The 24,471-nt window shown below is 39.4% G+C and overlaps 1 protein-coding gene across 3 annotated transcripts in view; it reads left to right on the plus strand.

The window, feature by feature from the left end:
* Nucleotides 1-1,326: 1,326 nt before the first annotated feature.
* The window catches only part of wdr17 (WD repeat domain 17), a 69,419-nt gene continuing 46,274 nt past the window's right edge, over nt 1,327-24,471 (plus strand). For 2 of the 3 annotated variants that reach the window (XR_015851095.1, XM_088341643.1), the window contains exons 1-14: nt 1,327-1,524; nt 8,550-8,678; nt 9,542-9,725; nt 9,791-10,021; nt 11,073-11,183; nt 12,439-12,579; nt 13,450-13,572; nt 15,699-15,886; nt 17,198-17,366; nt 17,458-17,549; nt 20,149-20,231; nt 21,233-21,319; nt 22,385-22,549; nt 23,942-24,057. Coding sequence is in view for 2 of the 3 variants with exons in the window: in XM_088341643.1 (XP_088197769.1) it covers nt 8,556-8,678; nt 9,542-9,725; nt 9,791-10,021; nt 11,073-11,183; nt 12,439-12,579; nt 13,450-13,572; nt 15,699-15,886; nt 17,198-17,366; nt 17,458-17,549; nt 20,149-20,231; nt 21,233-21,319; nt 22,385-22,549; nt 23,942-24,057 (1,813 nt within the window). In the remaining variant the exon portion in view is untranslated. The remainder of the gene's footprint in view (nt 1,525-8,549; nt 8,679-9,541; nt 9,726-9,790; nt 10,022-11,072; nt 11,184-12,438; nt 12,580-13,449; nt 13,573-15,698; nt 15,887-17,197; nt 17,367-17,457; nt 17,550-20,148; nt 20,232-21,232; nt 21,320-22,384; nt 22,550-23,941; nt 24,058-24,471) is intronic. The other variant, XM_088341645.1, reaches the window with a different exon arrangement.

Here is a 24,471-nt window from a genome sequence, read left to right on the forward strand (position 1 = left end):
CATCAGGCTCCCTGTTCTCAGAATGTGGTGACATTTTTACAAAATAACTGCTTGCATCTGGTTTTGAAACCAATATTTATGAAAAAAGGGTCAAAACAAGTTCAACCGATCTTGAGTAATTACAAGCAAGAGACAAGTTTAAAGTGGTATGTTTGTTGATTTTGGGACACGGGCTTTGGCATTATTCTCTTTTCATAATTTTTATCAAATCATCAAAAATAAATGTGCTGAAGACTAAGCTTTTGTCTGGGGCGCAGGTTTAGCAATTTAGTTAATTTGTCTCATAATATACGTTTTCAACATGCTCCAGAAAGTGATTTATATACGGTGCGCATCACCGTTCGATTACATTCACATCAAATACAAAGACGGAATGGTTTAAGTTGGATGATGAGGTTTTTATTGCAGTTACTGCAAATGAATGAGTCACAACATTAGCTTTTCTGCTGGCTTTGATCTCTTTGATCTCAGTAGCAGTTCTCTCTGAATACTGCCAACAAAGCATATCAAAGAGCTTTCTTTTCAATTTACATAAAATACATTTTAGAATATCACAATACATTTTTACATCCATTTCAAGAAGATACTTTTATAGTGGATTTTTAACGTTTACAATGAATTCAACATATTTTCTTTAGTCTGAATTTTAACCAACATCATCTTTTTAATATATATGAGAAAATAGAAATAAGAACAATAATGAGTATAAAAACGGGTACAATTTACCTGCAAATGAATGAGTCACAACATTAGCTTTTCTGCTGGCTTTGATCTCTACAAGGGGAATTAACATTTTAGTTAAACAGAAACGAAACGAACATAAATCTAAACAGCTTGACAATATCACTCACATTGCTGTGCATGTTGAGAGATTTGTCAGCTGGGGTTATAATGTTTAAAATCAACTTCTTTTGTGGAGCACCAAAATATGTGTCTTACCAGTAGCAGTTCTCTCTGAATACTGCCAACAAACCCTGCCTCCCGGTCACATGTCAGAAGCCAAAACCAGACCCCACCCCATACCAGCAGGTGGCACTGTTGGACTCATCATTGCAGGACACTTTGCAAAAACTATACACATATTTCAGCAGGAATTTCAATAAAAAAAAAGTTATTATTACACCCGTTACATTACATTCCCAACAAATGCAAGACTAAGTGGTTTTGGTCATATGTTCGCCATTACATTCCCGAAAAGTGATACAAAAGTGAGATAAAATCAGGTAAAAGTGGTTACAGTAGCCAGGGGATGCAAATCTCAACAGGGATTGCATTTCTCGGCATAACACCGTCCCCTCTCGACAACGAACTTCCTCCGTCCGTCATGGTGTCTCCAAGCCCTGAAGATAAAATCACCCCCTTGCGTTGTTGACGGGCAGAAAAGACAACCAATGGCGGAAGACACCGAGCTTCCTACCTTCCCAATCCCCGCCATCATAAAGCTACACCTCGTCTCATGAACCGGGAGGATGGCTTTATCATAGAGGAGCTGTCCATTGTGCTCAAAACACCTTTCGACTCACGGTAAGCAAAAAAACGCCAGGTTTATCCAAAAATGGAATATGAATCTTCAGCGTTGCCATAGCAACACCTACAAAGGGCGAATGGAAACCGTATTTTAATAGACACTTGCTTATCAGCAAGCTCGTCCGGAAACCTGTTGATGTCATTTATCAACCCCTTTCAAAAGAACGACAACTAAACACGTGAAGGCTATCTTTCGTTAGCTAACGTCGAGTTAGCTTAATGGCCTCTCAATCAACGGTAACATTTCTTGGCCATATTCGATCAAATGTCTCTTATTTGGCGGGCTCAAAATGGGCTCCGGGGTTCTCGAGAATGGCGAAAGAATCGTGGATATAAATCACAGAATGTAAAGGCACGCGGCAGCGATTTTAAAGCTTTGGTGTCTGGATTCTTATAAACCGTAAAGAAGTGAATCAATAAACGAGAAAAGGAAGAAATTGCGTGTCATAGATAGCTATGCTGCGTGACACGAAGCATATAATCTATCTTCGATTAATGATCATTGTTAATTGATCCGCAGGATTTTCTCGAAATTCAAATATTTCGTTTTTTTTGCTCAATTTGTGCTTTTCACAGTGAGTAGTATGTAGTACAGTAACCCCTCGGTTATCGCGGTTAATGGGGACCAAAACCACCCGCGAAAAGTGAAAATCCGCGAAGTAGCGACGCCCCTTCAAAAATGCTTACAATTTTTTTTTAAGCATTTTTGATATCTTCTTCTTTTTCCTCGCCTTATCCCTGATCAACAAAGGGTGGGCTCCTATACACACTTGCGCAGGGTTCTCGTTTACCCGCATCATTTTTGCTGTGGACGCATAGTGTCAAATCAACGGGACGCAACTTTTTGGACCCAAAATTGTCATTACCACCCGATACTTTTTTAACAAAGATTTACCGCGATCAACTTTTCGTCAGGCAGATACGCTATTGTTGTTTTCTAAAACGTTTTTTTTTAAATTTATTATTATTTTATGTTATTATTATTTTTAGACCCGGTTAATGGGGACCAAAACCACCCGCGAAAAGTGAAAATCTGCAAAGTAGCGACGCCCCTTCAAAAATGTTTAAAAAAAATATATATATTATACAGTATTTTCTTTTATTATTATTATTTTTTAGACCCGCAAAGCTCTGAACCCGCGAACGTGGAACCGCGAAGTAGCGAGGTCCCACTGTATTATCAATCCTCCCATTAGTAGAAATAACAAAAAACGGAATAAATACCTACAAATATATGGAAATAAATTATACACATAATTTTATAAAGCCCAGATAGCAACCGGTATACATGCAAGAAATGGATAGATTATAAATAAAATGATTAATAAATCATGTTGTACTTATATATCGGACATAAATGCAGTTTATTCGTCTATTTATGTATCTTGTCTTTTATTTTGTTGTCGTACTTTGTCGTTGTAGTTTTTTGTCAATGTTGTAGTTGTCGTAATTTGTTGTTGTTGTATTTTGTCGTTGTTGTATTTTGTAGTCCTTTTGTCATCATATTTTGTCATCTTTGTGTTTTGTTGTCATAGATTTGGTCGTCTTGGTATTTTTTTGTTGTCGGATTTTGTCTTCGTTGTAATTCGTCATTGTTGTATTTTGTCTTGGGCGTACTTTGTTGGTGTATTTTGTCGTCGTTTTGTCATCATATTTTGTTCATTTTGTGTTTTGTTGTCATAGATTTGGTCGTCTTGGTATTTTTTTGTTGTCGGATTTTGTCGTCTTTGTATTTTGTCGTCGTTGTAATTCGTCATTTTTGTATTTTGTCTTGGGCGTACTTTGTTGGTGTATTTTGTCGTCGTTTTGTCATCATATTTTGTTCATTTTGTGTTTTGCTGTCATAGATTTGGTCGTCTTGGTATTTTTTGTTGTCAGATTTTGTCGTCTTTGTATTTTGTTGTTGTAAATCATCGTTGTTGTAATTCGTCATTGTTGTATTTTGTCTTGGATGTATTTGGTGGTTGTTGTATTTTGTAGTTATTTTGTCATCATATTTTGTGATCTTTGTGTTTTGTTGTTATATATTTGGTCGTCTTGGTATTTTTTTGTTGTCGGATTTTGTTGTCGGATTTTGTCATCTTTGTATTTTGTCTTCGTTGTAATTCGTCCTTGTTGTAATTTGTGTTGGGCGTATTTTGTCGGTGTATTTTGTAGTCGTTTTGTCATCATATTTTGTTCATTTTGTGTTTTGCTGTCATAGATTTGGTTGTCTTGGTATTTTTTTGTTGTCAGATTTTGTCGTCTCTGTATTTCGTTGTTGTAAATCATCGTTGTTGTAATTCGTCATTGTTGTATTTTGTCTTGGATGTATTTGGTGGTTGTTGTATTTTGTAGTTATTTTGTCATCATATTTTTTGATCTTTGTGTTTTGTTGTCATAGATTTGGTTGTCTTGGTATTTTGTCATTGTTCTAATCTGTTGTTGTTGTAATTCGTCCTTGTTGTATTTTGTCTTCTGTGTATTTTGTCGTTCTTGTATTTTGTAGTCCTTTTGTCATCATATTTTGTCATTTTTATATTTTGTTGTCACAGATTTGGTCGTCTTTGTATTTTGTTGTTGTTGTAATTTGCCGTCGTTGTATTTTGTCTTCTGTGTATTTTGTCTTCTGTGTATTTTGTCGTTCTTGTATTTTGTTTTAGGTGTATTTGGTCGTTGGTGTATTTTGTAGTTATTTTGTCATTTTTGTATTTTGTTGTCATAGAATTTCTTCGTCTTCGTATTTTGTTGCCGTCAAATTTGGTCGTCCTCGTATTTTGTGGTTGTTGTAATCTGTTGTTGTAAATCGTCGTCGTTGTAATTCGTCATTGTTGTATTTTGTCTTGGTTGTATTTGGTGGTTGTTGTATTTTGTAGTCATTTTGTCATCATATTTTGTCATCTTTGTGTTTTGTTGTCATAGTATTTCTTCGTCTTCGTATTTTGTTGTCGTCAAATTTGGTCGTCTTTGTATTTTGTCGTTGTAGTTTTTGTTGTTATTCGTCGTCATTGTATTTTGCCTTATGTGTAATTTGTTGTCGCTGTATTTTGTCTTGGGGGTATTTTGTCGTTGGTGTATTTTGTAGTCCTTTTTTCCATCATATTTTGTCATGTTTATATTTTGTCGTATAAGTTTGTCGTCTTCTATTTTGTCGTCGTCGTATTTTGTTAGCCTAAAACTTTGTCGCTGTTTTAATTTGTTGTTGTTGTAATTTGTCATTGTATTTTGCCTTCTGTGTAATTTGTCTTCCCTGTATTTTGTCTTGGGTGTATTTTGTCGTTGGTGTATTGGTAGTATTTTTTTCATTATATTGTCATTTTTGTATTTCGTTGTCGTTGTAATTCGTCGCCGTATTTTGTCTTGGGCGTATTTTGTCGGTGTATTTTGTAGTCGTTTTGTCATATTTTGTTCATTTTGTATTTTGTTGTTATAGATTTGGTCGTCTTTGTATTTTGTTGTTGTCTGGTTTTGTTGTATTTGTATTTTGTCGTTATTGTAATTTGTTGCCGTTGTATTTGGTCTTCGGTGTAGTCTGTCGTTGGTGTATTTTGTAGTATTTTTTTCATCATATTTTGTCATTTTTGTATTTTGTTGTCATAGATTTGGTCGTCTTGGTATTATTTTGTCGTCTTTCTATTCTGTCGTTGTAATTTGTTGTTATTTTAATTAGTTGTTTTTGTATTTTGTCCTTGGTGTATTCGGTCGTTGGTGTATTTTGTACTCATTTATTCATCATATTTCATCATTTTTGTATTTCATCGTTGTTGTATTTTGTCTTAGGTGTATTTGATCGTTGGTGTATTTTGTAGTCATTATGCCATTTTTGTGTTTTGTTGTCATAGAATTTTGTTGTCTTTGTATTTTGTTGTCGTCAGATTTGGTCATCTTTTGTATTTTGTCGTTGTTGTAATGCGTTGTCGTATTTTGTCTTGGGCGTGTTTTGTCGTTGTATTTTGTCATCCTATTTTGCCATTTTTGTAATTCGTTGTTGTCGGATTTGGTCGTCTTTGTATTTTGTCGTCGTTGTAATTTGTCGTTATATTTTGTCTTCGGTGTATAGTGTCGTTGTCGGATTTGGTCTTTGTTGTATTTTGTAGTCATTTTGTCATCATATTTTGTCATCTCTGTATTTGGTCGTCTCCATAGTTAGCAGTAGCAGGAGAATCCTCCTGATCTGACTCAGATACAGCACCTTCATCATCTGGCCACCGTGGTTTTTCGGTGTAACGCGTCATCATGCTCCTTAGAGATGATTTTAGCATAAAATGACAAAATACAAGGACAAAATACTTTTAGGACGTTGCTCCACCACATGAAACCGACAGTAACAGGTTCCATAGTTACCAGTAGCAGGAGTAGCCTCCTGATCTGACTCCGATACAGCACCTTCATCATCTGGCCTCCGTGGTTTTTCGGTGTAACGAGTCATCATGCTCCTTAGAGATGATTTTAGCATACAAGGACAAAATACTTTTAGGACGTTGCTCCACCACATAATACCGACAATAACAGGTTCCATAGTTACCAGTAGCTGGAGTAGCCTCCTGATCTGACTCCGATACAGCATCTTCATCATCTGGCCACTGTGGTTTTTCGGTGTAATGCGTTATCATGCTCCTTAGAGATGATTTTAGCATAAAATGACAAAATACAAGGACAAAATACTTTTAGGACGTTGCTCCACCACATGAAACCGACAGTAACAGGTTCCATAGTTACCAGTAGCAGGAGTAGCCTCCTGATCTGACTCAGATACAGCATCTTCATCATCTGGCCACCGTGGTTTTTCGGTGTAACGAGTCATCATGCTCCTTAGAGATGATTTTAGCATAAAATGACAAAATACAAGGACAAAATACTTTTAGGACGTTGCTCCACCACATGAAACCGACAGTAACAGGTTCCACAGTTACCAGTAGCAGGAGTAGCCTCCTGATCTGACTCCGATACAGCACCTTCATCATCTGGCCTCCGTGGTTTTTTTGGTGTAACGCGTCATCATGCTCCTTAGAGATGATTTTAGCATAAAATGACAAAATACAAGGACAAAATACTCTTTCCTACCAGCAGCGCTCCGTGACCTCGGACAACAAGGCTATTAATTGAATCACAATGGATTCTTCTTTAAATTGGCTTCGAAAGTCCTTGAATTTGGCCATGAAATAGGTGTACGAACCCTGCTCTAATCATGAATCAGTTATTTTTATTTGAAATATGATACCATTTATTTTTGGGTTGCATAAATAGACAGTTTCTTTGGTACTTTTCAGAGAGGAGTGGGTTGTAGGGAGGGGTGGTAGAGCGGTAGAACAGTTCCTCACGACTCATTATTCTATCAGGAGATAAGCAATTGTTCTAGCCAATCACTGTTCAGATTAGTGCAATCCTCTTCACTTACTGTAGCTCTTTCTAATCATCTTGTTCTTCGAGGATTTGAACCGTGGCACGACTACTGCATGGAGAGTTTGGGGAATTTTAGAGGAAACCGTAGTACCAAAACAAAACCTAGTCGGGCAGGCAGAGAACATTCGAATTCTACCAAATGATTTTTGTAATTTAAAAGATAGGTAAGAGCCCAGATAATAGGAATTAAAAAATAGGATGAATTTGAACGTAAACAGCTTCAATAAATATACAATGTATGACTTCCTTGTACAGTAAAAATTGAGAACAGTATCAAAATAAAACTGTTACACCAAATAGTAATATCATGTTCCATCGGTTTAGTTTTAAAAACTGTACAAAGAAACACTATTGTCAAAGTACAGAGAGGGAGAAAATGGTCTGAATGATATTTAGGGATTAGAACTATTATAAGACAGATGGATAGCATAAGCCAATAAATACACTTGTACCGTATTTTCCGCACTATAAGGCGCACCTAAAAGCCTTTGTTTTTTTCAAAAGCTGACCATGCGCCTTATAATACAGTGCGCCTTATATATGGATCAATATTAAGTCGCAAAGTCTTGCAACTAAAGCAAGCAGCCGCCGACAAGATTTTCCCCCGAAGGCGAAGTCGTCCGCGGTGTATGCTGGGATATATATACCGGCGTTTCATTTCCTAACCAATGTGTCAATCATCGTTTGAATCAGTCACTATTGGCTAACGTTATTCGGAGGTAAAGGGGGCGGATCCTTTTGATCATTTACAGGCTCGCATAGGCTAAAGGGGCGAAACAAAGCCTGCCATTGGCCGAAAAAGATGAATGTGAATCGCACGTTGGGTTGCACTAGTAGTGACTACGGCATAGAGAAAACATTTTTTACTATTCTGTATTTGTAAATATTTTACTCTCCTGGATTTACTACACTCACGGTTGTAATGCGGCTTTATTTTTCTCCCGGTATCTTGTTTTAGAACAATCTTGATGTTTCTGTGATGAGTCTATTTTTTGAACTAAATTCAATTCAAAGTGTTTATTGTCATATGCACGGTAAAGAACCTCGTTTCCCTGCACAATAAAATTCTTACTTTGCTGTCCCCACAGTTGCCAGCAAAAAATAAAATAGAAACTAAAGAATGGTTGGCATTTCTTGAATCCCAAGACTTTAACCTTCCGAATGATATTTGGAACGATGCATTTGAGTGACATCGTACAGACACTGTTTCCGTACATGTCTGAGACACGTATTTGCGTCTTTGCAAGCTTTCGGAATGTTAAGGCGGTAATAAGTTGGACTGAACCATCTGTGTCCCTGTGTCCCCTACGTTCCCATTGTAGCGCCTTATAATCCGGTGCGCCTTATGTATGGAAAATATAGGACCAAAAACTATTTTTGGGGCGTGCGCCCTATAACCTGGTGCGCCTTATAGTGCGGAAAATACGGTAGTTATTATTAATATTATTGTAAGTACTATTGTCATAACTTATTAAGGAAGTCGAAAGTATAGGGTTAAATTAGCATATGCTTCTTCCTATTCCTTTTCGGACATGTTAACATTGTTTTTGTTTTTTACTTGTTGTTTGGTGTAATTTTGTTTATTCATGTTCCTTCATAAGTTGGTGCTTTATATGACATCTGCATGTATGTTTGTCTAGGTGAGAATGGCGAAAGTGAAGCAGGTGGGTTTGCTTGCAGCCGGCTGTCAACCTTGGAATAATGACGTATGTGCTGCCAGCAGAGACCGCTTTGCCTACTGTGCTACTCTTGCCATTTACATTTACCAGGTAACGACTTCATTTCATATATTCAGGGTTCGTACGGGTGCTTGAAATCCTAAAAAAAATGCCTGTTTTCAATGATTGAATAGCCCTTGAATTTCGGGTGAAATGCTTGCCACGTTATCATCAAAAGTTCTTCAACTCATAATAAACTCTCATTTCATCTCGTTATGGCACTCTGTCACTGCTAGTCGTTTAGGTCAACATTGGATCATTCATAAGTCATCAGGGAACCTCGAGTCAGTTGGTTGAGAGAACAGGGGGGCAATATTTTTGCAACACCTACTTTTCATTTTTTCCATTGTAAGATAATTTGGTTCCACTTCACGATTGGTGATTCTTTGAACATCCATCTATCGATCCATTATCTGCACTGTTTATCCTCAGTAGGGTCACGGGGGTGTCGGAGCCCATCCCAGCTGTCCTCAGGCAGTGGGCAGGGGACACCCTGAACTGGTTGCCAGCCAGTCGCAGGGGACACAGGGACAGACAATTCGCTCGCTCAGTCACACCTAGGGACAATTTGGACCGGCCATTTAACCTGACATGCATGTTTTTGGAATGTGGGAGGAAACCGGAGCGCCCGGAAGAAACCCACGCAAGCACAGGGAGAACATGCAAACTCCACACCGGAGGTTCATTCTCATGACCTCAGAACTGTGCCGCCGTACTGCATTCTTTGAACATATTTTCTGTTTTTTTAGAATGAAGTTTGAAGCCTGAAATGTTGTTCTATGACAAAAGGTTCTTGGGGGGTGTGAGGGGCTGTAATACCTTTGCTAGACACTGCCTAATAAATCAACATCCAAACTCAATAAAAAAACATTTTTTTTCCAACTATGACTTATTTATGTCCCCGTTTTTTGTAGTTGGACCATCAGTACAACGAATTCAAGCTGAGGTCCATCATGTCAGAACACAAAAAGACCATAACAGCCATCAGTTGGTGTCCCGATAATCCGGATCTGTTTGCATCAGCTTCAGCTGATAACCTGCTCATTGTTTGGAATGTAGCTGAGCAAAAGGCAGTAGCACGACTGGACAACACGAAAGGTAAAATGGCTAATTCAAGCTGTGTTCGATTGTCAGAAGGGTTTATGATTATTATATTTTTACAGGTGTCCCTGCCACAGTGAGTTGGTGCTGGAATTCCTCTGATGGTGTGGCATTTGTCTCTCAACGTGGTCCGCTGCATATATGGGCCTATGGGAATTCGGATTCCGGGGTGACGGTGCATAAGGAGGCTCATTCGTTCCTGTCTGATATCTGTCTCTTCAGGTGGCATCCAACCAAAAAGGGGAAACTAGTGTTTGGACACACTGATGGAAGTTTGTCTATTTTTCAGCCAGGTCTGGATGAAACAAAGACTTCAAAACAAAGACATCAAACAGTGGTCTTCAACCACTGGGCCACAGGCTGGTACCGGGCCCTGGGTACTTTGGCAGCTCGCTGCACTGTTTTTTGCTTATACTGTGCATAACACACGTTTGTTTTTACCCACAGTAGAACTCAAGCTATGCGTTTTTGTTATACACAAGGTTTTACGTATTTGAGCATTGATCGATCAGTCGGAAAATATCACTGACCTCAATTGCACACCTTTGGTTGTAAGGGGATTGGTACCCAGTTGCGCCGAATCCTAACCACTTGACGACTATGAATGTTGATGACATAGGAAAAGGCGTTTAATTTGATCTCATTATTGAACTGTTTACGTAGTGCAGTGGTTAGCACAATCGGCTAAAGGTTCCTGACCGGCCTGGAGAGGGATGGGCGCCAACAGGCTGTGCTTGCCCAAGACACACGACAGGAACCCTAACCCTAACCCTAACCCTACGACTGTAGTGGTTAAGGGATACACACACACCAGAGACGAACGTTACAGTGTAACATTCTCTGAGCCTGTAAGTCTTCGTTTTAAGGGACCTTTAGCTTTTTTGCTGTCCGTATTTTTCCAAATCTTTTGCCATTATTTTTAGGTTTAGTTTTGCATTTGTCACATTCTGTCTGCAGATGTGAAGTCCTACGCACAGGATATTCAAATGGGAAGATTGTGTAATTTCACTCATTAGCCTGCATGGTAATGTTAGACTCTGTGAGTAAAATCAGTGTGACGATGAGATAAAAGGTCAGAAACTGACATTCATTTCTGGTACCATGAGTAAAAAAATGATAAGATCAAATTTAATGCCTTTTCTCATGCTATCTACATTCCTGGTGGTTTAGTGATCAACCAGTGGATTTAGGCTTATTATTTTCCTTATTGTTATTATAAAACCAGGCCACCAGAATTTTGTCAGACATTAAACCAGTCCGTGGTACAGAAAAGGTTGGGGACCACTGCTTTAAACCGTTTGCCATTTAAACCCACATTGACCTTCTCTTTCTTCCTGTGTGAAGGGTATAAAAGTCAAAAGCATGTGTTGCGTCCGGAGTCTTTGGAAGGAACAGATGAAGACGACCCAGTCAGTGCCCTGGAATGGGACCCTTTGTCTGTAGACTACTTACTAGGTTGGTTAGCAATTGAGCAATTTTTCCAACTCCAGACAACAACAACAGACACGTAACACAGACAAACATGGTGTTTGTTGATCTTTTATGTTATGGTCCACTTGGACACTAGCGTACACCTTATTTTAGCATCCGTAAACATGAAAAGCACTGTCAACAGATGCAAACCAAGAAAATTAAAGGAAAAGGTGGTGAATCAAAAAGAGCCATTGCACAAAAACTGATCACAGTAGGGTCGCGGGGCTGCTGGAGCCCATCCCAGCTATCTTGGGGCAGTGGGCAGGAGACACCCTGAGCTGGTTACTAGAGTTTTTTTTCAACATTTTCAACATAATACCCCCCCTTACGTTTTTTTTTTTCCAACATTTTCGACATACTACCCCCCCATACGTAATTTTTGACATTTTCGATATACTAACCCCTTACTTTTTTTTAACATTTTTGACATACTACCCCCCTTACGTATTTTTTTTGGCATTTTCCACATACTAACCATTTACCTTTTTTTTCAACATTTTCGACATGAGGGGAAAAAAAAGGAGTCCCCTTATGTAATTTTTTGACATTTTCGACATAATACCCCTCCCTTATGTATTTTTTTGACTTTTTGCATTTGGGTCCTGATCCTGTTCTGGTTCATGAGACTATGTAAACATTCTGTAGGGACAAAAAAATAAAGATATGTTGTTATTGGCTGTAAGAATGTATTTTACCTGCTAGAGACCAAAGGTAATAAATCCCTAAAATTGATAAAATGTGACTCATGTCACATCCACTTAGAAAAGTGTTAAAAAAACAACTTTTGTCAGTGGATATTATGCCAAATCATGTTATAATCAGGGCAGCACGGCGGTGCAGTGGTTAGTGCTTGTGCGGCACAGTTAATGTCTTGGGAACCTGTCGTGGGTTCAAATCCAGCTCCAGACTTCCTGTGCGGAGTTTGTATGTTCTCCCTGTGCTTGCGTGGGTTTCCTCCGGGCACTCCGGTTTCCTCCCACGTTCCAAAAACATGCATTTCAGGTGAATTGGCCGGTCCAAAATTGTCCCTAGGTGTGAATGAGCGAATGAGTTGTCTGTCCCTGTGTGCCCTGCGATTGGCTGGCGACCAGTTCAGGGTGTCCCTTGCCCACTGCCCGGAGATGGCTGGGATGGGCTCCAGCACCCCCGCGACCCTAATGAGGATAAGCAGTATGGCTAATGAGATGAGATGTTGTAATCAGCCAAACATTTAACTCTGGTTTGTTTCTTTCTACAGTGTCCAATCTCAATAATGGCATCAGACTGGTGGACAGCGAAGCCTTGGCTTGCATCACGTCCTTCTGTTTCCCTTCAGCAGCTGCATCAGTTCAGTGCCTTGCATGGATCCCCTCTGCTCCAGGCATGTTCATCACTGGAGGTACATACAAAATATTGATCCTGATGTGTGACTATAGACCACTTTCCTCCCTACGTCCTGTTAGGTTTTAATTATTAAAATGTTTACCAAATTGTTTGAATTAGTTACCGGACTCCATTAACCAAACATAACCTACATACACCCAACAATGTGCGCTCATTTCTTGAAGGAAAAGATGAACAAGAATAGCCGACATTTTCACACGGGGCCAGATTTAATTTCATTATTAATTTAAATAAGTGTACTCCATTGAAAATAGCAGAATTAGTCAAATTAGTGTCGTCGGAGTCTCTAGCAAGCCTTCTCTGAAGTCCTCTAGCTTTTTTCTCTCGGCCCACGCCTTTCCGCAAGACGGTGTGCCGACTCCCCCCATGGGCGTGCCAATGAAGCCCCCCTGGTTCCACCACCTCGGAGAAGAGCGCCGCGATGTCTGGAATTAACCAAAACAACACCGAGCGTTTCTACGTCATCAGGGCCTTGTTCTCAAAACATCGCCTGCCGTCCTCTGTCAGAGTCCCGTTATCAAAATTCTCTAGTCAAAATATTCTGCATTTGGAACGGTGTGACATGTCATTGAACTATAGCCTACTCAGTGAAAATCTTCATTGCACTCCATAAATGTAACTTGTATTCAATCAAATAAAATCCTTTATAGTCAAATGTATAAAATCCTTCAGTCCTTACCGGATCCCCACGAGATGCGTGCGCATTGATGACCCAAAAACAGCGGGAGCAGCAGTGGGAGTTCGAACAGAGTGTGACAAGATTGGTTTATTGAATTGCGTTTTTGGAGTCACAATTCATTATTGCAAGTCACCAGAGCGTATTTGGTACGGATAAGAAAGTGGTATCTGTGCTTGTATTTTTCAGACTCCCAGGTTGGGGTCCTCAGGATATGGAACGTGTCTCGAGCGACTCCTTTGGACAGTTTTAAACTGAAGAAGACAGGGTTTCATGCCTTACACGTCCTCAACTCACCGCTTGCAAAGAAAGGTACAAGCAGCAAACGCTGGACATTGAGAAACAAATGTGCAGTATGTCATATGAAGTTTCCATTGCAAGCACCCAGCCCCACCTCCTTGTGCTATATTATCTTTAAAAATCAAATTTAGTGCCAAAAGAGTCTTGGAACCAATGTTCCCTGTAATTTTCTACGGGTCTGAGCGTTCACACAAAGTCGGTGAGAAACGCTTGAAACAACTGAGCAACCATAATCCCAAGTGTGGCAAGATAATTCATTATCAAACATGTTCAGAACTTGACATCAAGTTACATTTTCGGCAATGCAAAATGATTTTTCTCTTTTGAATGAATTGACTCATGTACTATTGCAAAGGTTGTACGGCCTACAAACGTCGTTTGTTCTTACAATTCTTTCACAAGATATCCATTTCTTTTTATTTCCTGATCTATTTTGTCGCATAATATTAACATTTTTGGGGGCTTATTGAGTCGGTTGTAAGATACAGAATTGTACTTAATCACATTTTTTTGTGGAAGTACAATGTTGGGAACAAGATTCACTTTATATAATTGGTAATTATTTGAATGCAACACAAACTTTTTCTTCTTTTTTCTGTGTTTTTTTTCTACTTTTTTTTAAATACCTTTAAAAAAAATCTCATTGTGTTTATTTTTTCCGAGCCGTTACTTTTTTCTTTTTGTTCTCTATTTACTTTTTTCCTACATTTCTTTCTTTTCTTTTTTTTCTGGCTTTTTTCAAAAACTTTCTCTTTTTTTCAGCTTTTCACTACTTTTTCATTTTGGACTTTTTTTCTTTTTTGTTCTATTCCCCCCTTTCTTTAAGTCATTTTGTGCATAATTTTACATAATATTTGGTCATGTTGGGATTAAATAAGCAAAAACGACCTGAAGAGCCGTTTAGGACCCGAAAGAGCCGGTTCCTTTTAGTGAGCCGAGCCGAAGAAGCCTGTTCTCGACAAACTCTAATAACTTTACTCAACTTCATTCTACTTCGACTCGACTTCAAAATATCGCATTTAGGACACAACGTCAGGGGAACCCGTGTATTTTTACCTTCATGCACTGTAACTTTGACTTAAGTCGCTTCTTAATTAGTCATTTTGAGCCCTGATTTTTGTGCGCTGGCTAGATTTTCTTGTGCGCTGAGAATGTGCGAGCAGTGCGCAATTGCGCACGCGCGCAGCTTAGAGGGAACACTGCTTGTCACCAGGACAATTTTTTTTCCACACGGGGGTTCATAGCTCCCTATTGGACTAGTCAAGTCAAGTCATATTTATTTGTATTGCTCAGGGGTCGGCAACCTATGACACGCGTGCCACTGCAGGTGTTAACCAGTCGCACGTGAGCGCACGGCAAAATAATAATGATTATATTTTAAAAATCCCAATTTTTACCTGAAATTTAGACATTTTCAGTTGCTCGCCGTGTTATTTAGAGGCTAACATAAATAACGAACTAAAAACTGCTGTTCACAAACGCTTTTCATCCAACCTCACTAAGCCCGAGCTGTTTTGCAAGGAGGAATGGGCAAAAATATCAGTTTCTCAATGCGCAAAACTGATAGAGACATACCACAAGCGACTTGCAGCTGTAATCGCAGAAAAAGGTGGCGCTAGAAAGTATTAACTCAATGGGGCTGAATCATTTTGCACACCCACTTTTTCGCTTTTTATTTGTTAAAAAAGTTAAAAGCCTCCTCTCTCGATCTTCTTTTGTTTTCCCGACCCACGTCTCTCCGCAAGCGGGTGTGCCGGCTCCTCCCATGGGCGTGCCAATGAAAGCCCCCACGTGGGGTCCCCCCCTCACCTCGATGTCCGGAGAAACTCAAAACAACACCGAGCGTTTATCAAAACAATGCCTGACGTCCTTCGTCAGAGTCCTGTTATCAAAATTCCCCAGCCAAAACATTCTGAATTTGGAACAGCGTGACCTGAAGTCCACTCAGTGAAAATCTTCATTTTACTTGATAAATGTAACTTGTATTCAATCGTATAAAGTCCTTTATAGTAAAATGTATAAAATCCTTCAGGATGAACACTACATGTTTAGTGAAAAATAAATCTGTTCGGAAATACCTTGTGCTATTTTTACATGTAAAATGTAATAATTTGATGGATTCTCCCGTCTGTCAACAGCTCAAAGTTCCTGTTCTGCGGGCAAAAGTCAGCACATGAGCTCCACGAGTGAAGCAGTACCACCTCCAACCTTGTCACAGAATCAGTCCTTTTCTTTGCCGCCCGGTCATGCAGTATGCTGTTTTATGGATGGAGGGGTTGGCCTCTATGACATGGGAGCTAAGAAGTGGGACTTTCTACGAGACCTGGTAATGTTTTTAAATGCCTAGTGTAAACATAGTGCAGTCAACATTGTGCAAGATACATAGACATGAGTACCATTTACGTTTGTATGAGGTATTTGTTTCTGTAATTGTGGGACTGTGCAGCCCTTTGAGACTTCCTGTGATTAAGGTTTATACCAGGGGTCGGCAACCTATGGCACGCGTGCCACTGCTGGCGAGCCCACGGAAAAATAATGATATTCTTTTTTTATGCGCATTTTTAGGTGAAATTCAGACATTTTCTGTTGCGCGCAGTTTTATGTGACATGAAGCAACAACTTATTTTCAGTTTTTAAATAGATTGATGTTGCGAATAAAAGGAGTGCCGGAGCAGTTCAGTTCAAGTAGGCTTGCTTGGGCGCAGGTGTTTGGAGTCCAACTTTGGAAGGGACAAGATGGCTTTTCGAGTACAAGCAGACTTGTTTGTATAGAGGCTTTACGGTAGCGCCGCATCCTCCTGTGTGAGCGTGCCTGCGCCTCGCAGAGGAGGAAAGATCTGTGTTTGAACCCACCCACAGAAACACCGGCGTGCAATAAATGAACGAATCGCAACAGCTCCTCCAGCGGCAAAATCTCGTTCTTTTCAGCCAGCGTGGACAAATGACTGGGGCTTTTTGCAAAAAAATGACCGTATTCGTGCATTATACCTCGCACAGCAAGTGTTAAGCGTCATTACGAGACAAAACATGAACATTAATTCAAGGACGAGTCTGGAAAGGCGGAGACATTAAAACGCCTTGTGTCCAGGTACGGCAAACAAACACAGACCCTGTAAACATTTGTCACTGCTATAAACACCACCACTGAAGCAAGCTATCACATTGCTCACTGCATGGGAAAGCACGGAAAACCATTTACTGATGGCGAATATATTAAAGGTGTGTGTGTCTGTGTGTGTAAGTTTTTATATGGTAGCTTTCCATATCACTTAATTTTGATTGTAGTTCTTGTTGATGAAGAATAGTTGAAGTCATGGATGTCTACAGGCCTTTCCACATGTTGCCCACAGTCATTTTTTAGTTTATTGATGAACACGAATAATGGAAGATAAATTGGTCAGTTATACAATGTTAATGTATATCCATGTTGTATATTTGGACTGGTTTAAAATGACAGCTCTGTTGGATCTAAAAAAATGTTGTGTGAGTCATTAATCTTGGTTTGGCACACTGATTTACAAAGACATTTAATTTAAAAGGGGCATTCCACACCGAAAAGGTTGCAGACCCCTGGTCTATACAAATAAATGTAACCTGACTTGACCTTGTAGAATTCTTGACAGTTGTCCATTTCCAGGGCCACGTGGAGACCATCTTTGATTGCAAGTTTAAGCCGGATGACCCCAATTTGTTGGCCACAGCAAGCTTTGACGGAACCATCAAAATATGGGACACAAACACATTGACAGCCGTTTATACTTCTCCTGGCAATGAAGGAGTGGTGTATTCTTTGTCATGGGCTCCTGGTATGAAAACAAGAACACACAAATTCAGGAAAATATGCCATGTATATTCAGTGTACAAGAAAATGATTTAAACTACTTTGTGTTTTTAAAGGTGACCTAAACTGCATTGCAGGAGCAACATCTCGTAATGGAGCGTTCATTTGGGACATCAGGAAAGGAAAAATAATCACACGCTTCAATGAGGTTTCTTGAATCACTATTATAAAATATTTGGGATTGTTTTCCAAGTTTATTGAGATTACATCCATTTTCAGGGTTGGGTAGGGTTACTTTAACTGGATTACTTTCAATTCCTTTTGGATGACTCCAATACCAAATATGCTAATAAAAGACAAAAGAAACAAAATATGAATCAAATGACTAAATTTTGTGCAGGTTCGGGGAGTAACGGAATACATGGAACGGCAAAAATGATGTTGGCAAGCTGTTTGGATTTATTTTCATTTTGTTTCTGTCGCATTTTATGTTTGTTTTGCCGGAGATCAAAGAGATCAAAGCCAGGAGAGAAAGCTTACCACGTGTTGTGAGTCATCATTTGATTCCTATTTCGTTTCTTTTGTCTTTTATTAGCATATTTGGTATTGGAGTAATCCAAAAGTAATTGAAAGTAATCAAGTTAAAGTAACCCTACCCAACCCGGATTAGCATACACAGCTAACATTCGTATCTTACTTTTTCTATTATAAGGTGCCTCTGGTAAGAATCCCGACTTTTATGAGCTTTCATATCAGCTCCGTCGTATGGGAATACTCCATTTAAATGGTCAATCTAACATATAGTTAACCTAAATCTAAACGGCTGCTAATCTGACTTTTTGCACTACTGGCAGTTCTTTATAGCTTGCCACTCCTTGCACATTTGCTCTCTGCACTATTGTACTTACAGCGTTATTGTTACAGTGTTAATGTTACTGTTTACCTGACTTGTTAACCTGACTGCCCATTTTGCACATCTGGTTAGCTACTCCTCTTGCACTATCGGCACTATGGTAAAATACTATACGTAGCCATAATACAACACAACTTTTACTTATAGCTGTACATTCAAGGAAACTGTGCGGGTCAGATGTATCGACATTTCGTTCTGTATACACGTGTACTAGAATGACAATAAAGTAGATCTGAATCTGAATCTGAGTGGTACAGATAGTATGGTCTATCGTCAGGCAGACTGGATAAATTGCTTAGATGTGTGACTATGTCAGAAGGACATTATGGGTCGGTAGCTAGCCCAGCTATTCTTTGTTTCTCTAAATAGAGCTCTCTGTGCTTTCGGACAAGGTGAGCCACCTCAATATACGTTTGACTAGTCATTGCCAATGGTGTTGAATAGTACAACTTTTGTTGTTGTTGCCTATTGTTTAGTAGCCTCACCCACGGAGAGTAGCTACTGTTTACTACGGTATACTGCCGTCTGTCATGGCCTCGTTACGTGTGTGCTAAGGGTCAATATTCCTGTTGCAAATAAACAGTGAAGAAGATAAAACAGAAAAGCTGTCATCTACAAATAAAATTAGAGAGGTTCCTGGCTAAGGCGGAAAAATTTGCTGCTTCAGTTGGAAAAAAATATCCAGATTAACCTGACATGTATGCATACCTGTCGCGCTCCAGGGCTCCATGCCCTTACAAACTGTCGTATTTTCCCTTACAAAATACAAAATAATCTTACACCATATTTTGTTTTCAAACTTGTTTATTTATGTAGTATATTGTTCATTAACATTTTGTTGTGAGATCCTGAGTTGCTCGACATGAATGATGTTTATTTTAAAAAAAGTTCAAAAATTGAATAGCTTGGACGTTCACTGTAGAAGGAAAAAATACATGCAAATATAATTAAGTAGAATTTTCTTATTCAAATTATGAATTCATTTTCGTCATTATATTATTGTTGGTAATATACTGATTAAAGGGATCACCACAAACCTGTCTTTTTTCATTTTCTCCTTTTATACTTCCTTTTTTTCTTAACTTCTTTATACAACATCATCATTCATAATCTAATGCGTCAAAGCAGGTGAGCCGTTTGAGAGCCGGCTCTCTTTTATGAGTTGAGCCAAAAAAGCCGGTTCTCTAAAAAGAGACGGACTTCCTTTCACTACACAACTACCACGGAATGATGGTTGATGGGAAATCCCCGGGCGGCAGACGCATACGCACAGTAGCATCAAACCGTTCGCTTCGTTTGCAACGAAAAAAAACCAATACCGAGATAGAGGCTACTGTGGCGAACTCGTTTGACTTGATTGATTTGCCGTTTTGTGTATACCGGATGGTACACATCATTGACAAATTAGCGTTTTTCCGTACCGATTTTCTTGTACGTCGTACACTTCTTAAAATGCATAATAAACAGACTTTGTACGGCAAAAACATACAGGTTGACAGGTATGTGTATGTTTTTGGAATGTGGGATGAAACTCACACAGCCACAGGGAGAACATGCAAACCCCGCACAGAAAGGCTGGTAGCTGGATTTGATCCCATAACCTCGGAACTGTGTCGCAAACATGCTAATCACTCAGCCACAGTGCCGCGTTTAATTCTTTGAAATTGGAAAAATTTGCTCGTTACCTGAGAAATTGGATCTGCAGGCACGATCCCGAAACGAATTATGCCTGTATGTAGAAGTACCACTGTTATCTGGTACAGGCCAACTTTGTGGACTTTGATTCAACATTGTCCTTTCCCCAAGTTTGTTGTTTTCTTCTAATGTGAAAAAACTAATTATAGATATCTATTAACAAGGACTACTCTTTGTCTATATGCTTCATTTCCTCCAGCATGGTAAAAATGGTATATTTTGTATATCATGGAGTCACAAAGATTCAAAGCGAATTGCAACCTGCAGTGGTGATGGATTCTGGTAAGAAGTCATTTTCTTTTCCTAATACAGTGGAACCTCGGTTCTCGACCATAATCCGTTCCAGAACCCTGTTCGAAAACCGATTTGTTCGATCACCGAAATCATTTTTCCCATTCAAAATAATGTAAATCGTTTTAATCCGTTCCAACACCCTGAATGTTTACCTTGAACGTTTAACGTAAACATAAAGCTAACCCAGGCTAATCGTACGTTCGCGTTAGCGTAATCTTCCGTACGAAAGATTACGCTAACATGAACGTGTAAAAATAAAAAAAATAAAAAAGGATAAAGAAAAGAATTATGAATAGGATTTCTTACCTTTGTGGTGGTCAGCAGAAGGCGCAGGTGGACGGTGGGGAGAGGAAAATCATCAAAAGTTTTTCAACCTCTTCCAAAACTAGCTGCCGTTGCTTGCTTATAGCACTCACTCCCTTTAGCCACATCACTAGATTTCACAGCCTCTTTATTCTTTAGTATCGTACTGATAGTAGATTTAGCCATGCTGTATTCTCTAGCAAGATCAGACACTCGCACACCTCCTTCATATTTTGCTATTATTTCTTTCTTAAATCCAATAGTTGTACGCACTACTTTTCTTTTTTCACCTGTAGCAACTTTGCTGCTTGCACCGACTTTCTTCGGAGGCATAATTAGGGGCTAAAAGACTTCGTACACCTATACTAAAAGCGAAAGCAAAACGAAGCACGCCGCACGTGATAACAGTTGGTCACGAAAAGAGCCATCTACACCCGTACGCGGCTCCACATCGCACCCACGCATTACCGGCGTTCGAACTCCGATTTTTTGACCGAACAGCGAAGCAAGAATTTCTCTACATTTTTGGTCGGACTCCCATTCGTTCGAACTGAGAGGCGTTCAAAAACCGAGGTTCCACTGCATATAAAACAGTATATCTTCATTGTGATTTTGTAATTGAATACACCTTAGACACTGAATGTGTGAATGTGTCTTGAGTTTCTTGGGACATTTTTGGACTGCAGCATCATTCGGACCATAGACGGTAAAATCCTTCACAAGTACAAACATCCCGCTGCGGTTTTTGGCTGCGACTGGAGTCAAAACAACAAGTACGTATGACGTTTTTGTACGGGGAGCGATGAACCATGTACCGTATTTTCCGCACTATAAGGCGCACCTAAAAGCCTTTATTTTTTTCAAAAGCTGACCATGCGCCTTATAATACAGTGCGCCTTATTTATGGAACAAAATTAATTCGCAAAGTCTTGCAACTAACTTGCAGCCGCCGACTCGATTTTCCCCCGAAGGCGAAGTAGTCCGCGGTGTATGCTGGGATTTATTTACAGGCGTTTCATTGGCTAAACAATGTGTCAATCATCATTTGAATGGATCACTATTGGCTAAAGTTATTCGGAGGTCAAGAGGCGGATCCTTTTTATCATTTACAGGCTGGCATTGGCTTAAACGGCAAAACAAAGCCTGCAATTGGCCGAAAAAGATGAATGCGTATAGCACGTGGCTGACGGCATACAGAAAGCATTTTTTACTATTTTGTATTTGTAAATATTTTATTCTCCTGGATTTATTAAAACTCACGGATATAAGAGGACCACGGCTGCACATTATTATGAACACAACGACTTCGGTGAGCTACTCCGGCTTTCTATATTATCCCTGTATCTTGTTTCAGACTGAACTCGATGTTTCTGTGATAAGCGGTGCAGATAATGGATGGAATGGAGTGTCTATTTTTAAATTCAACTCAATTCCAAGTGTTTATTGTCATATATACAGTAAAGTTGTGAGCGAAAAAGAAAATAGAAACTAAGGAATGGTTGGCATTTCTTGAATCCCAAGACTTTAACCTTCCGAATGATATTTGGAACGATGCATTTGAGTGACATCGTACAGACACTGTTTCCCTACATGTCTGAGACACGTATTTGCGTCTTTGCAAGCTTTCGGAATGTTAAGGCGGTAATAAGCTTGACTGAACTATCTGACTGTTTTGTTGACGTTCCCATTGTAGCGCCTTATAATCCGGTGCGCCTTATGTATGTCAAAAATAGGACCAAAAACGATTTTTTTCGGGGTGCGCCCTATAGTGCGGAAAATACGGTACTATACATCAGTACGTACATTATATTTATGACTATATTTAACTCTGTTGACAGGGATATGATCGCAACTGGCTGCGAGGATAAGAATGTCCGTGTGTATTACCTGGCCACCAGTTCAGACCAGCCACTCAAAGTTTTCACCGGACACCTTGCCAAAGTGTTTCATGTTCGTTGGTCTCCGCTCAGAGAGGGGATACTTTGTTCTGGATCAGATGATGGGTGGGTTTAAACGGAGAATTTTCATGAAATGTCAAGTCATGTTTATTTGTATAGCCCTTAATCACAAGAAGTCTAAAAGGGCTGTACAGAGTATTAATACTTTACATCAGCAACGTGAAATATAGGTAAGAACAAAACATCTGGTAGACAGCCTTCTAAAAGGGAGGGAGAGAGTGAGAGAGAGAGAGAGAGAGAGAGAGAGAGAGACGGAATAAATGAGATAAAAGGAAATAACGAACGTAAGAAAACAGTGAGAGAGAGAGAGAGATGGAGAGAGAGAATAAATGAGATAAAAGGAAATAGCAAACAAAAGAAAACAGAGAGAGAGAGAGAATAAATGAGATAAAAGGAAATAGCGAACGAAGCGAGAGAGAGAGAGATGGATAGAGAGGGTGACAAAGAAATACAGAAAGGAAGAAAGAGAGAGAACAACAAAGAGATAAATGGTAAGAAAGAAAGAGAGAGAGGAAAAGTTAGACAGAGAGAAAGATGGTGATGAGAAGAGGGGATGAGAGAAAGAAAGAGAGAGAGAATAAATGAGATAAAAGGAAATGGCAAACGAAAGAAAACGGAGAGAGAATAAATGAGATAAAAGGAAATGGCGAACGAAAGAAAACAGAGAGAGAATAAATGAGATAAAAGGAAATGGCGAACGAAAGAAAACAGAGAATAAAAGAGATTAAAGGAAATGGCGAACGAAAGAAAACAGAGAGAGAATAAATGAGATTAAAGGAAATGGCGAACGAAAGAAAACAGAGAGAGAATAAATGAGATAAAAGGAAATAGCGAACGAAGAGTGAAAGAGAGAATAAATAATAAAAGAAAATAGCAAACGAAAGAAAACAGAGAGAGAGAGAGAGAGAGAATAAATGAGATAAAAGGAAATAGCAAACAAAAAGTGAGAGAGAGAGAAAGAGAGAGAGGGTGACCAAGAAATAGAGAAAGGAAGAAAGAGAAAGAACAACAAAGATAAATGGTAAGAAAGAAAGAGAGAGGAAAAGTTAGACAGAGAGAAAGACGGTGATGAGAAGAGGGGATGAGAGAAAGAGAGAGAGAGAATAAATGAGATAAAAGGAAATAGCGAAAAAAAGAAAATGGAGAGAGAGAGAAAGAGGGAGGGAGAATAAGAGGGAGAGAGTAAAAGAAAGAGCCAAAGAGAGTGAGAAAGAAAGAGGGACAGAAAGATAAAAAAGAGAAAAAGAGAGGGTTAAACAGATGAAGAGGGTGAAAGAGAAAGGGAGAGACGGAAGGAAGAGGAGAGAGAAAATAAGAAGGGAAGATAGAGAGAAAGAAAGAGAGATAAGGAGAAAAAGGAAAGAGAGAAATGTAGAATTTAACAATAAGAAAAAAATATTCTGAAATAAATACAAATGTTTCATTTTCTTTGTACAGTACTGTTCGTATATGGGACTACACACAGGACGCATGCATCAATGTATTGAGTGGTCATACAGCACCAGTCAGAGGTCTCATGTGGAACACAGAGATTCCATACCTCCTTATTTCAGGTAGGCTATTTTTTTTTCCTGGCTTTTGTTCTTACCTATTAAGTCAAATAGACTGATACCTTATTTTTCGGACTGCTAGTCTCTCCGGAGTGGTCACGGTTGCCCATGGCGCCCAATTGGCCCCGCCCGTTTGGCGCCATCTGCGGCTCGTTGAGGGATTGGCTTTCCTCCTATTTAAGCTCAGTGCTCTCACTCACCCTTTGTCAGTCCATCAACGAGCCTCTGCACCCGCAAGACGTGGGTTTTGACTCTGTCCGGTTTCCTGCTTGTGTTTCCTGTCCGGTATCGTTCCCGTCTATTTTTGTCCTGTTTAATATCGATCACCAGTTTCGTTCCCGGCTCTTTTGTTCTATTTGATATCGATCTCCAGTGTCTGGTATTGTTTCCGTCCATCTCGTCCCGCTTGTTATCGGA

This window comes from Urocampus carinirostris, chromosome 8, assembly GCF_059441175.1.
Source record: "Urocampus carinirostris isolate Australia breed hairy pipefish chromosome 8, RoL_Ucar_1.0, whole genome shotgun sequence".
In the NCBI taxonomy this organism is placed as follows: Eukaryota; Metazoa; Chordata; class Actinopteri; order Syngnathiformes; family Syngnathidae; genus Urocampus; species Urocampus carinirostris.